This window comes from Typopeltis vanoorti, chromosome 14 (genome assembly GCF_054136105.1).
Source record: "Typopeltis vanoorti isolate ZY-2024b chromosome 14, IOZ_Tvanoo_1.0, whole genome shotgun sequence".
In the NCBI taxonomy this organism is placed as follows: domain Eukaryota; kingdom Metazoa; phylum Arthropoda; class Arachnida; order Uropygi; family Thelyphonidae; genus Typopeltis; species Typopeltis vanoorti.
In genome coordinates, this window is record NC_143562.1 from 54,114,321 (window position 1) to 54,130,115 (window position 15,795).

At 36.7% G+C, this 15,795-nt stretch overlaps 1 protein-coding gene across 1 annotated transcript in view; it reads right to left on the reverse strand.

Moving 5' to 3' along the window:
* LOC150099484 (protein transport protein Sec24C-like) overlaps positions 1-15,795 on the reverse strand; it is a 182,211-nt gene that overhangs the window by 108,824 nt on the left and 57,592 nt on the right. Inside the window, exon 6 of the mRNA XM_090403444.1 lies at positions 10,402-10,526. Coding sequence (XP_090259570.1) covers positions 10,402-10,526 — 125 coding nt within the window. The remainder of the gene's footprint in view (positions 1-10,401; positions 10,527-15,795) is intronic.

Genomic DNA, 15,795 nt, shown 5'->3' on the forward strand with positions numbered 1-15,795 from the left:
GTGAAACACTACCACCTTGCTTAATGAAGATCAGAAGTATCAAATGTTACATTTGACCTTCAGTGGTTTCTTCTCCCTCCTACTCTCTCTCTCTCTCCATGCAGTGTGAGTGAGTGAGTAATATCTTTCAAGGGCATGCCACAAACACACACACACACACACACACACACACACACACATATATATATATATATATATATATATATATATATATATATATATATACAATGACCTCCAAAATCTCCTCCATTATTATCATAGAGGTCAAAATGGTGGAGTCAGACATCTACTGCCTGGTTGCCAGGCAGTAGATGTCTGACCCTGTCAGTAAAGAGTCAAGAAACTTCCCAGTTAGCTGATGCATAAACCCAATACCACATTTTGCCAGGTCATGCTTGGAAGGGAAGTCTGAGTAGTCATATATGGGAAGGAATGTTGAGGCCAAAATATTGCAAGGAGACTGATCTCTCTCTCTCTCTCTCTGTATGGGCATCATATACAAGAGTATCTGCTCTCACTGCATGTACCCACTCTTATCTTTTCATCTGAGTAATGAAACATACAACAAACAACTATAGCATTATTGGAATTAAAAAAACATTTATAAAACATAATTTCAATAAAAATGACAACAATCAAAATAAAATATATACAAAAGCCAAATTTCTTAAAAAGAAAATCACTCATATATCCATTTCATCAACATTCATGCCATAAATGATGATGTACATCATATTTTACAGACATCAATCTAGAGCAGACCTATTCTTCACTCCACAGAAACCCAAACTGCAGCTATAACAACTACAGTCTACTTTCACTTTCCAAATTACAAATACACTGCATGATTTCTTTCACCACAAGGGTGAAAGAATTCATGCCTTTTTGAGATCCAACATTGCTTGCAAGAGAATGCCAAATTCAGAACTCTTCTACTTTTGATATCTGGCTTAAAGTTTCCTTGCCCCATTTAGTAACCATTATCTGCTGCATTTGCCACCTTCCAAATTCTAATCAATGCTCTGACCTTTCACCTTAGGTTGAACCTTAATGTCTATAACTCCAAATGGCTTCCCTTTTACAAATCCAGTGACAGGCTGGTTATAATATATATATATATATATATATATATATATATATATAGAGAGAGAGAGAGAGAGAGGAGGTATTTGTTATTAAGCAATGATCTAATGTAAATCATACATCTATCAACCCAAATTCTTGATAACCTTCCCCACTATCCCAATACCATTAACCTCCTATTAATCAGGCAGTACAACTGCAAACATACAAACTAACAAGCTTGCTTCTTCTCTTCTTTTATGCCATCTACTGCTATCCTCTGGAACAGCCTATCTCACAAAGCATTTTCAAAATACAACCTCCACCTCTTCAAGAAAAATGTCAACATTTTTCTTGAAGAGAAATTTCTTCTTTTCAAACCCTCACTTGCACTCCACACACAATAATCATGTGCTATAAGTTCTTCTATCTTGCATGTAGGATATATATATATATATATATATATATATATATATATATATATATATATACATATATATATGTGTGTGTGTGTGTGTGTGTGTGTGTGTGTCAACATGACAGAGTCATTAAACATTGTGAAACTTTGGTATTCCATCGATGAAGCATCAACAATAACATCAAATAACAATCGCTACATTAACATTCTGCTATGGAAAATGCAATGTTTATGTCTCATTATGGCATAAACATTTTAATGACAGATATGTCATGATAATCAACTCACATTATAGAAGACTAACGGAGACCAAAGAAGTATTACTATGGAACATTTTACTATAGTGAATTTTCTTTAGAATAAGGAGTAATGCTGTAAGACTTTGCATGAAAAATTTTGATAGTTTATTACATATATATCAAGACCTAGTTGATACAGTAAGACCCGATTGCATAATGCTAAACTTAACATAATGCCCTGAATAAACTGTGTTATTTAGGGCGATGATGTGAATGAGAGCAATGGCGACCAAGACATCATTGTGCAGGGGGTTTGACATGGAGGATTTTGTGAAATGTAGTGTGTGTGTGCATGCGTGCTATGTATTCATTAAAAAAAGAAAATGAATTGTGGTATGAGAATGAGTGGAGAAGGAGACAGAGAGAGAAAGTGTGTGTCGTAGATGTTTTATGAGTCAGAAATGCAAGATTTTGAGAAGTGAGAGAATGAAGTAATAGATCATAGTCCTGAATAGCTCTGACACCAAAGTATTTGAGTGAATGGAGTTCTGAGTTTAAATGATGGTGAAAGAAATGTGAAAGAGAATATAAATGAGGTGAATGAAAGTAGTGGTACGAAAACTCTCTTGCATGTAGTCCTTCACAGGACAAAGTGCAAGACAGAAGAGATTAACTGAACTAAGAGCAGAAAAAAGATAACTCTCTTGTATGTAGTCCTTCACAGGACAAAGTGCAATACAGAAGAGATTAACTGAACTAAAAGAAGAAAAAAGTAAGAGGTCCAAAGCCAAAAAGAAAATTGTAAGAATAAATGAGAGAAAGAGCATAAGCAGATAATTTTTAATAAAGGGAAACAAGTGATTCTATGATAAGGGAATACTTCAGGAAAATGCTACAAAATCTTGTTTCCCTAGTGCAAAAATTAATAATATTAGTAATGCTGTTAGAATACAGAAAGGGAATGTGAAAGAACCAATGATCTGAGAGGTGAGAAGTATTGTATGAGGGAGGATGTGATGAAAGAGTTATTGGAAGAAGCAAAAAAAGAAGAGCAAAAAGGTTTATGAAGTTTATGAATCTGCTGCCATGCTATGATAGACAAGAACTGAGAACTGAGATATAATAGCTAATGAATCAATATGTAGATTGTGCAGAAGGAATGATGTAGAGTTTGTGGACCTATGACCTAAGCTTGATGGATGTGAAGATTTACACAATGCTGATGGGCTGTATTTAGATTTGGAGAGAGTCTGGTGTACGGAGAGAGCTTTGTTCACTGAGAGTGTGGAAGCACAAAGTCAGGAAAACTAAAAAAATTAGAGCAAATGCAGACATATGTGAAGGCACCCATGAAGCAAATGAGTGTGATAATGACCAAGTGCAGAATCTAGTCTTTCAAGAAAAAATATTGAATAAAGTAGTCACAATTCAGGAAGTAAAGATGGTTGGGAGCCTATAGGAATGTGGTAGTTTCTATATACTAATACCAGGACTATCACGAACAAGAAGGAGGGGTTAATGCCATTGGTTGCTGAAATCTTGCTAAACATTATAGGCATTAGTGAAACTTGGCTAACAGCAAACGATGTAGTTACAAGGATTAAATGTCATGGATTTAGTATTTTCAGGGAGGATGGAGCAGACAGGATAGGGTGTAGAGTACTGCTGATGATAGCAGATGAACTGCAGCTAACCAGAGTAGGAGTCAGTCATGCAGAATGGCAGTTCTTTTGAGTCGATCTGGTGTGAGATTGAGGCCAATGAAAAAATATAAAATTGGTTACTGCTATAGGCATAGGATGGGGGGGGGGGATGATATGGAAGACATGCATCAGCAGATTAGTACAATGAGTGCGAGTTACATTATTATTATGGGAGATTTCAACTTCTGAGACATAGATTGGAATGATTAAAGATCACATGGTAGGAAGGAAATGGAATTTATACACCTACCGAGAGATAATTACTTGAAACAGAATGTGACAGAGGGGACATGGGATATGAGAGTGTTGAATCTGGTTATTGGATCAGATGACCTGTCCATAACTAAGGTGTTTACATTGCCTCAAATTGGAGAAAGTGATCATGTAGTATTGACTTGGGAGGTAGCAAAACATGTGGAAATTCCAGTTAAGAAGGGGTATGTGAGAAACTACAAGGCAGGTGATTATAATATATTTAGGAGGCATAAAGTAGTACCATGGCATAAAGATATTCAAGGAAAGGTGAAAGATCTGAAACAAAAATAAACTATAATCAGAAATAGTCAAGTAAATCTCCTTCCATAAAAAAAAAGCACTTTTTTTTTTTTTAACAAAAAAAAAAAAGTTTTTTCCTCCAAAGGTGATGTGATTATATCAGATCAAAAGGTTCAAAGGTAATTATGTAAGATAATTTATATTTTAAGAATAAAACCGAAGCAGTGATTATTATAAATTATGTTGTCTTTGGTGGAATTAATTTTGACATAAATACCATCGCCCATCATTCTACAAATAAAACATTGGCATCTTTGCTAAGAATGAAAACTATACAAGAAATTTCTAATATATATAACATATTAGAAATAGCTATTTAATAGCTATTACTTCCAACAATTATCTTTCATGTGTTAAAAAACACATTAAAGATAATTGTTGGAAGTTTTTCAACTTGGTTATACTATAAATTAAAGAAACCAAGAAATAATATACTTGGCTTAATCCTTTATCTAAGTGTAAGCAAATAAAGTTTGCACCTGAACTATTTTCAGGACTGGGGGAACTCGTATATTGAAGCTAATGACTTCACATCACTTGCCTTAGTATCCCATAATCTAAAGCACATATCCATATGGATATGTATAATGCTATGCATTATTTGAAGGGTCACTACCCAGACCGGTTTCGACCTTTATTGAGGTCTCGTCAGTAGGAGCCAGACCCAGAGGTGATACTAAGGTTGAAGTAATGCAGAAGTCATAATTTCATATACAAGTAGCCAAAAGGTGTCATACCCCGTCTGGGTAGTGACCCTTCCCATAATGCATAGCATTATACATACATATCCCATAATGCAAAGCACATTATCCTGTAAGGATAATGTGCTTTGCATTATGGGATACTAAGGCAAGTGATGTGAAGTCATTAGCTTCAATATACGAGTTGCCCCAGTCCTGAAAATAGCTCAGGTGCAAATTTTGCTTACACTTGGATAAAGGATTAAACCAAGTATATTATTTTTTGGTATCTTTAATTTATTTACATTCAAGATAAATAGGTTATTATCCTTCTTTATAAGGCTATGAATCAGCCACATTCTGTCTGCTTTGCACAGATTTGGTCACCTGATCACCAAATCTGTGCAAAGAGGTTTTGGAGATTGGGAAGTGATGGAGAGAATTACTTGAGACGAGTTACTAAGCTGGTGGTCTGTGGTACACCACTTTGCAACCCACACACCTTCGATCTATCCTATGAGGACAGACTGAAGGTGTGTGGGTTGCAAAGTGCTGAAAGGCAACAAAGAGGGGACATGACAGAAACTTATAAGTTACTAAAGGGGCTCGATAAGACTGACACAAAGGAAAATTTTTTTTTCCATACAAGATGAATGGGAGGTGGGGGGAGAAGAACTAGGCAACACCCATAGAAGTTGTGTAAGAGTGTAGTTATCAAGGCTGTGCAGACTAGATTTATTTGCTTTGAGAATGGTGATTTCGTAAGATTTCATGTAATACTTTATAATAGACAATTCATTTTCACATGTGTAATTTATTTTTATCACTTATGAATAAACAAAAATGTGAAGCAAAACATTAAAGTGAATGCCAAAAGAATTTCTGATAGGAAACTTTCAGTAAAGCAGTTCACTTTAAGTCAAATGTCTCAAAGGTTGCAACTGTCTCTACAATAAATCTGTGGTTTATTGTAGAGGTAGATTAATGGTGGAATAGAGTAATTATGAAAGACAAAGAGCCACTCAAGTTTACATTCCATTCCTTTAAAGTTTGTAATGTGGTTCATTTATTTGATCCATTTCATTCAGTAGGAAGGTTAAATATGTTGATGTTACAACTGAGATGAGACTAGTTGTCACAAAACATTAAACACACTCCCCAGCAATTGAATAGTCCAGTGTTTCTCAAAATTCAGATACCCACATACCAATTCTTAAATTTTCATTATTACCAAGTACCCCCTTATAATAATAATAAATACATAAATAAAGTACATTTCATTGTAAATGTCTATTTTATTTGAATTTATATGTTCAAATAAACAAAAAATATGATTTATTTTTAATAGAACAAAATTTGGAATCGGTTCCATCTTCATTTCCCGTCCATGAAAATCCACATTTCAAGTAATTCATATCATACTTATGAAGATTTTTCATCTTCTTCCTAGTTAGTTGGTTCTCTAGAGATGTCAGTCGACACATCCTTATCAATTTCATTTGATCCAGATACAATATCAACGTTTCTTGTTGCTTACAGCTACTTGTATTTGCTATATTGCTCTCTTTTGTGCATTTTATAAATCCAGTCTTTAACCAATGACCATACTTAAGATTTGAAAGCTAAAAAATTTACTGTATTTACTCGAACATAACTCGCACTTTTTTTCCAAAATTAAATCTAAAATATCGTGGTGCGAGATATATGCAGGGATTTTCGGAAACTAAAGTTTTCAGAAAAAAACTGAAAATGGTGCGACTTACCAAGAAGCTCCTATTCACTATAGCTACTTTTGGCATCGCAAACAGTTTCCTTGTGTGCGTCTACCCAAATAGCTTCATTCTTCTTTCTCAATATTTCAAGCAAAAATACCAGTAATTTACAAGACTTGAGATACGTAATGAACAATCCTTCACAAATGACTAATGAGAAGTAAAAGCAGAACATGAAACAGACAGCAATGGTAAGCCAGTAGAGATAGAGAAGCTATGAAGAAGTGCATATGATTGGTGTGGTATTAACAAAAAATATCACGAGAACCAAAGACAAAGGCAGGCCAACAGTTGAGTTGAAATGCTAATTCTTTTCAACTGAATTCCATAATATCTGAAACACATTCACTATATATTTTTAGTTTTAACACGTTCATGAAGGGGGGGGGGGGGGTGTCAAGCAAAACCATATGTGGCAACATATGGTTTTGCTTGAATCTGTACAGCAGTTTCTGTTGGAGGGGAGATGTAATTCATTAGTTAGTGCTGTTTTTTTTTATCCCAGTTGTCTCTAATTGCACTATTTGTTGAGAAATATATTACACAGACTGCAAATGTCTCTGTACCTTATTCAGTGATACAATAAAACTACTTAGTATAAAAACTAGTACAGTGACGCTGTTGGGGAGGGCGTGTTGTTTACTGCAGGGAGCGAGTTACTATCGCCAGGACGTGGCAATAGTAACTCTCAATTTGAGTAGGAGAATTCATATATAATAAATAATTAATTGAGAAATATATACGTTTAAAATAATTCTTTTTTTCTTAATAATGATTCCATGCATTAATGATGTATAGCCAAAAATTGCCAAGCCCCCCCCCCCCCGATAAAGATCTTTCACGTATCCCCGGGGGTACGTGTACCACACCTTGAGAAACACTGGAATAGTCAGTATCAATTCACTTCAGTTTACACAATAATATGCCATCTTTCTTGATGTGCTGGCTACATGTTGCTTGGCTGGGAAGAACTGTTTATCTCAGCATACTAACAAACTGGTGTTGCTTAACACACTCAAGCATTGAGACTGGGAAAGCTCTTTGTAGAGAGCTCTTCCCATCTAGAACTCTTAGTGAAGAGTTCTGGAAGGCAAGATATCAAAGACATACATACATACATGTAGATATTACACAGTCCAGCCATAAATACTGTTACAACTTGAACAGCATGCACTGTTCAAGTTGTAAGAGTAAGCCTTTAATCTATCAGTAACTCATTTACAGCTTTCAGCACACACATACAAACCACATGTATAATGTGCATATAGCAGTATGTTCGAAATGTCCCCCTTTTGCCTTTTGGATAGTGGCACACAACACCCAATAGAAACACTGCCAATCTTCTTCTTCTTCTACAGCTTCTCCCACTTAAGTGGAGTCATTGTTTGTTATGAGTCTCCTCCACACCTTCCTGTCTTGGGCTGTCACCACATCCAAGTTCTTTATCTTCAAGTCCTCTTCTACCAGCTCCCTCCATCTCTTCTTTGGCCACCCACGCTTCCGCCTTCCTTGCACATCCATCTGCATGACCACATATTCGTCCTCCCTCCTCATCACATGACCAAACCATCTCAACCTTGCCTCCTGTATTTTCGCTCCTAAGTTCGTGACTTTCACTGTTCCCCCTCACATAGTCATTTCTCAGATGATCCTTTCTGGTCACACTGCACATCCACCTAAGCATTCTCATCTCTGCTACTTCCATCCTGCTGATGTTATTTTTCCTCAGGGCCACAGTTTCTATAGCATATGTCATAGCTGGCCTCACTACTGTCCTATAAATTTTGCCTTTCAGATTGATTGGCACCCTCTTATCGCATAACACTCCAGCCATCTCCCTCCAGTTCCTCCAACCCGCTTGTATCCTGCATCCCACTTCCTTCTCAGCTCCTCCATCTTCTTCCACTGTTGAACCTAAGTATCTAAAGTCTCTCACCTTCCTGATGACATTTCCTCCAGCTCCAGATCTGTCTCCTAGCCACCGCCCACTGCGCAACACATATACTCTGTCTTACTTCTGCTCAGTCTCATACCTCTCTCTCTTCCAGTACTTTTCTCCATCTTTCCAGTTTAGTTTCTGCTTCTTCTCTTGAATCTACACACAGCAAGACGTCATCTGCATACAACATTGTCCAAGGTGCATCTTCTCTCACCTCCTCTGTTACCACCTCCATCATAATATTAAACAGAAACGGACTTAATGCTGATCCTTGATGCAAGCCAACTGTTACTTGAAAACTTTCTGTCTGTCCCAAACAGGTCCGAACACTTGTCTTCACATTTCTGTACATTTCCCGCACCAACCTGACATATTTCTCCGGAACCTTCTTCTCCCTCAGACACCTCCAGACTGCTTGCCTTGGCACTCTATCGTATGCTTTCTCCAGATCAATAAATAGAAACACTGCCAATGCTCACTCCAAATCCACTTGGAGGCTGGCAATGCTCAAAGTCATTTGTTGCAGGCTACCCTCTCAAGCTCTGACCACAATTTGAATACCAAAGGATTCAGATCAGAACTTCCAGACAGTCTATCAGATGGTGATAATGTGGTTAGGTACATTTACTTCCAACTACTATTGTATGGTCAGTGCCTTGTGTGCAGAGCTGAATCCTGGTGGAAGGTCCACTGTCTATCATGAAACAAGGTGTTGTTCAGCAGCCACAGGTTCCAGCATGATGTCTTGATACACTCTGGTGGAGGTTTTTGATCCCTATCTTGCAGAAATGCAATCTAAATACTCCCCTGATATGTCATCTCCCCCACCAAACCATCACTGACATGGGGGGGGGGGGGGGTGATGACCCCTCTGAATCCTGGGTGCTATGGCACATGCTGTGTGACCATCCAAGGCATATACCTGATCATTTTGGTGATTAAATGACTCTTCAATGGTGAAAATCTTGTCATCTGTGAAGAGGATATCTCTTTGTCTGTTATTCACATACTGATGGAGAAGTGCCTTTAATTTTATCAACCTCTGCCGCATAAGCTGTGATGTTAGGAAGTGTCTAGTAGAACGATGATGGACTCTCACCCAGGTAATCAGTTAGTACATGTGACATCATTCTCTTCAAAACGTTCATCGCTCATGATATAACTTTCTGTGTTCTCACACGATAATGGAAGACGTGCCATCACAGCCCTCCCAAGCTGTTATGTTCTAATGCAGCATGGCTAATCTGTTCTTTGGCAATCAGATACATCTTCTGTATCATTATAATGGTTAATGGTCCAATACAAACATCCTACTGATTCTGAGTGTGTTTAGCATGTTGAAAATAACAGATGGCTGCATTTCAACCTTGCGAAGTGCTATTACAGCAGCTACATGGTTTTCATAATCTCTCTGCTACGCATTAACCCATACAACAACTCTCTCTCTCTCTCTACTGATAAACATGCAAATGTTGGCTGCACAAAGCACCACTAATGGGACTGGGCTTGTGCAATTCTTTGGAAACTGCTAGGGTGTGTGGAAGTTGTAACACTATTTATGGCAAGACTATATATATATATATATATATATACACAAGCTGCCTGGTCGGATGAGTGGATAGAATCTTCATTTTGCAACCTATAGGTTAAGAGCTTGAATTGTACTATGGGAAGAGATGTCTGTGAATGTCTTTAGGTGGATATGGCTGTAGCCATTGTATAGGTTTCAAACTTTCATAGATGGGAGTCATATAAAACACAGAAGATACAAGATTTAACTGAAATGCATTTCTAGAAAAGGTAGTAGTTGGTATTTAACATTTATATATAATATTCACTCTGAATGTTATCTATAAATGTTTATCAAAGGTTTCCCAATTCTTAAATGTTAAATCTCTGCAAACTAAATGATGCATAATATATGAGGAAAAACTAAATACACACGTGTGCACACACACACACACACACACACACACACACACAAGATCACCATGAAAATCAAATTTATTTATTTATAGACTTAATTCACATACCTGGGTAAACAAGAAAGAATTTCTTTCATATTGGCACAGAGATACTGGACCACTCCACATCTGAAAGCAGGAGCTGATACATCAATCATGAAAATATACACTGGCGGCTTAGGTAATTTTTTGTCCTGCATTAAAAACATATGCTATTAATAGTGATGAAAATTCTACAACCATATCAGAATAACAGATTTATTCACGCTTTAAACTACTCATAAAGAAACTCAAACAATCTATTCAAGTCTTCCTGTAAGGCTTGATTCCCCATCACCCTTCTCAATTTTGCATCATCTGCAAACAGTTGTATATCACCAGTTAACCATATCCCAATACCATTAATATACAAATCCCTGTGGCACACCACTAGTGATACCTATCTGACAACCATTCAGAGATCAAACTCACTAGTCTGTTATCCAATCTCATCTGATTCAGTTTAACAGCTTATCGTGTGGTAGTCTATCAAAAGCTTTTGCAAAATCTAAGTATACCACTGCATATGCATCTCCCTTGTCCAAAACATTTGCCACCTTGTTATAATACTTGTTATAATATAATGTAAATAAGTAAGTTAGCAAAACATGATCTCACCTTAAAAAACTCATGCTGATAAAATACTGCAAAGAATACTGCTGTTTTCAACCAAATTCTGTATCTTACTTCTCACCAATCTCTCTAGTACCTTCATCACAACTCCAGATATACAGATTGGCCTATAATTTGAAGCTACAGCACCTTATCGCCACCTATATGCAGTGGAACAATTTTACCTTCTTTCCACTCCCTTGGAAAACCTGTGCTGTTGTAATTAAACAAGCATACCAATGCTACTGTCAATTCTCTAGAACATTCCCTTAAGATACGTAGTGATATGTCATTAAATTCTATTGCCTTATTGACATCAAACGTATTTATTTATTCACAATTAAGCCATTTTTTCCTATGTCCTCTACACTTGAGTTTGTCATGATTTCACCCTAAATGAGGATGAAACACCCTTATATATTGTTCGCTGAATACCTCAATAATGTCTTCTGCAGCAGTTATCACTACGATTTTCATCCATTAGCATCATCTTACCATAATCATTCTTCCGTCTACTTGCCACATATCTGAAAAGCTCTGTAGGGTTTTTTTTACAGCTTCATTTGCTAATTTCTGCTGATACTGCAGTTTTGCTGTCTGAGTCACCTTCCTGGCCTGCTCTTTATAATTCGTATGCAATTAATTGCTACCAAAAGGTACTTTATTTATTTTATATGGGTTCCTCCCCCATTCCTTAGGAAGGGTTGAGCCTTCCTAATGAGGATTAAGTATGTATTTTCTGACTGTAGATCCATGTGTGTTCACCAGGCCGGTTGGTCTGTTCTGAGGGATGAACAGACCCAAGTTTCCAGGTTAAAAAAAGCCCTCTACCTCTGTATGAGACTGGTTAACTCATCTTTAGTCAAAAGAGACCAGATAAAGGTTCCTCACATCATGGATGGGAATCAAACCCAGGTCTTTCTGACCAAAGGGCTTTGTCTATACCGACTGAGCTACAGAGGCTCCAAATAGGTACTGAAGATTACTCAAGAAATGAGTAGAAAGGCTAAAGTTAAACAACAGTAAGTAATCTTAAGAGAGAAATCTTCCTAGAGCCATATAAATAGGATTGGGTATTCAAAGTTTGTTGGGATGCTTGTTGTTTAAGTCAATTTAAGTTCCCATATTAAGAGTAAAAATTCTCTCTTTGCTGATGATCCGAGATTGGGAAAAACAGTAAACACCTGTTCAGATGACTTAAGTTTTATTATTATTATTTTTTTTTTATACAGGATGTTCTTAAAAGATAATCCTGTAAAATGATTAAGTTTGTACAAGATCTAGAAAAGTTAACAAATACAGGATTGGTTGATAAGGAATTAAAATTAGGGAATCATACTGGTAAGCCAACTAGTAAAGCTCAGCAGGTTGTATATTAAGTAACAGAAGTTTGATATCATTATATAAATCTTTAGTCAGGACAATATTGGAAAATGTTGTTCTGACTACATAGCCTCACTCTCATCCTCATCAAGTTTTCAATGGATAACAAGAAAATCAAAGGGTGTTAAGTTAAAATTTACTTAGAATGGTGGATTTATATCCTGATAGCTACAAAAATTAGTTAGTTAAGCTGCAATTATTGAATTTATCTAACAGGACATTTAAGAGACTTAAATAAAGTTCATAGATTAGTTTAGAGAATATAAAGGACAAAGAGCAGGAATTAGTTGTATGTGACTGAATCAGGATCTACAAGAGAACATAATAAAAAAATATGTAATGGCATTCAGCAAATGGTTATAACAAGCACTGAATTTATGCAGCTTTAAGATGGAATTAGTGAGCTATTAAGACCGGAAGATAGATTAATTACAAGTCATGTACTGGAGTGGAACATAGGCCAAAATGTTGCCATTGCACAAGAATGCTATCAGAACAAATGTTGCCAATTCTGAATATCTGCATTTAATTAACATACTGAAGTGCCTAGCCAGCAGCTATTCCAATATTTTTGAATAGAACACAATATTGAGTTGACACACAAGTGTTTGATAAATATAGGATTCTATAATAGTCAGCGCAGTTATGTGAAAGATAGGTCATGCTTTAGCAATCTGCTCACATTTTATGATAAAGTGATGAATGTGTTGGATAAGGAAGACTCATATGGTGATATTTTTGACTTTGCAAAGGCATTTATAGATTGTCACACAACAAGTCGGTGTATAAGCTGGAGAAGAAGGGGGGGGGGATGGATAGTAAATTGGCCAGATGGACAGGAGACTGGCTCTGAACAATACTAGCAAGTTATGTATTGGGGGGGGGGGGGTCCCAGAGAAGAACTGTAACGAATGGTGTGCTGTAAGATTCTGTTCTTAGGCCTCTACTGTACTGTTTAATATATTTGCTAATGACATTTCACATGGAATGATAGGAGATAGTCAGCGTTTGCTGATGATGCAAAGGGTCAAATACAATGAAATAAGGAGTGATATTGATGATAATACACTTCAGGAAGATTTTAATTAAATTTTAGTTTAGATGAATGTGTGAGGTTGCAACATTATTGTTTATAATTGCAAGTGCTGCCCTTTGGAATGAAAAAAAAAATACAGCTGTGTACTGTATTGGTGAAAAAATGCTTCAGGAGGTAGATGAGATTCAAGATCTGGGATGATAATTGCCAGTACCCTTCAGTTCACAGGGCATGTTGTAAATGTTGCAAAAGCTACACAGTACATTGCTAACAGTAAGGAGCATGCTGACAAGTGGAGATAATAAGCTGTGTGCACCACTATATATGACATTGGTCAGATCATACCTGACTGCTGTGCTTAAATTTAATGATTTAGATTTTAAGAATTGCATAAGATGGAAGACTGTTTCAAAAGACAGCAGTAGAAGGAATGAATGAATTAAGAAAAAAAAAAAGTTTCCATGAGTTTGAACTGTGAAGGAGCATAGACTAGCTGCTGCACTTGTTTCAACAGATTGGGAGGGAAGGAGTGGGGGGAAATTAAGCTAGTTTCCACTGTGATGTGGAAACTCTGTCGAGGTTTCCAGAAACAAATAACTAGAGCAATGACAGGATTCTGGAAGAATACTGGTTATGAACACAGGCTGAAAAAATTTAAATTACAGAGGATATTTCACAATTAATATAGAAGGGATTATACATACAACAGAGGAAAAGAGCAAGAGACCATCCTTGGAACTTGTATTGATATGATGAGAAGAAAGCAGATCTTTCATGGAAAGTGGCAGATGAGTGAAATGCAATACCAGAATATGTGTAAATGAGTTATAAGTTTCGATATGATAGATATCTCGTATCCTGAATGAGAGCTAGGAATCTAACATGGAGTCAGGGAAACTAAATTATAATGGGAGGAATAGAACCTGTGTGTAAGAGCGACAATGTTATGTAACTGTGTTAATGATGAGAATAGGCATTATCATGGAAATGATTACAAGAAGAGAATGATTTCGATTTTGGTTCATCCAGTTCAGACCCATCAAATGTGTGCAAAGATGTCTGGATATATAAGGCACTAAAGAAGAACAGAGATCTGCAAGTTGTCCACTTGTGTCATGCAGACTACAGACAAGAGTTTACAAAAGAACATGCAGGTAGCTTATTATATCTGTACACAAAAGCTAGGAGTATCAGAAACAAAGGGATAGAGTTTGTTGCCTTGGTCAATATGTTGGGATCTCAGATTGTAAGTATTAGTGACCTGGCTATCAGAATCAGACACACTAACTGGTATCGAGCGTAAAGGGCAGTATTTTTAGGAAGACAGGATAGGAGACGAGGGCCATGCTCCTAATAATATCAGATAACTTGAATCCAGTTAGTGTTGAGACCTATGATTGTAATACTAGTAACAGTTTATGATGTGGCAGCGAGTTTCAGGCCATCTGGTGTGAGGTGGAATCAACCAAGATCAAATACAAAGTGGGATGTTTTTACAGACCTGGTGGATCAGTTGCTAGTGATAAAGAAATGCATCACCAGATAAGGATGTTGGTGCAAAAACAGTAATCATAATGGTGGGTTTAATTATCCAAACACTGATTGGGTAGCAGTAAAATCTCATCAAAAAAAATTAAACTGAATGCACTGAGCTGTTGCAAGACAACTTCCTCAAGAAGCATGTGACGAAAGGAACTCAAGGTCGAAGAGTGTTAGATTTGATTATAGTGTGAGAAGGTGTTTCAGTTAAAGGCATAACTATTCTTCCTCCAGTTGGCGACAGTGATCATGCAGTATTCACTTGGGAAGTGGATAAGTTTATGAATATGCCATTCAGAAACAGTTACATGCTGAACTACATAAAGCAGGAAATTATGATCACCTGAGGAGTATAATGGGTTGAGTGAAATGGTATCAGCTGCTGGATGGGAAGAATTTAAATATACTTAAATGATGCAATGTCAGAATGTGTCCTGAGAGTTCGAAGAATAAATAGGGTAGGAGTAAAATGGATGTGTAATCTTATAAAGCAAGAGATTTGCAAAGAGGAGATGATGTGGAAGGAATACTCTGTGCATAAGGACGATGTCCATTATGAAAATTATAAGCAGCAGGTCAGAAGAGTCAACTGTTGTATGGAAAGCTAAGTCTGAGTATGATAAGAAACTAGCTCTGCAAGCTAAAGACAATCTCAAACAATTCTATTGTTATGCTGCAAGTAAAAGAAAGAATAACTTTATTGAATGCAGATGGTGTAAGGGTGACAGATTCAACTAATGAGTGCCCATTTTACTAAAAGCTATCAACCTGGTGGCTCTATGCAACAGTGAGCTCACTATTACCTCTTCACTGGATAAAGAAACTCAGGTGTATGAGGAGGAGGTATTAGAGCT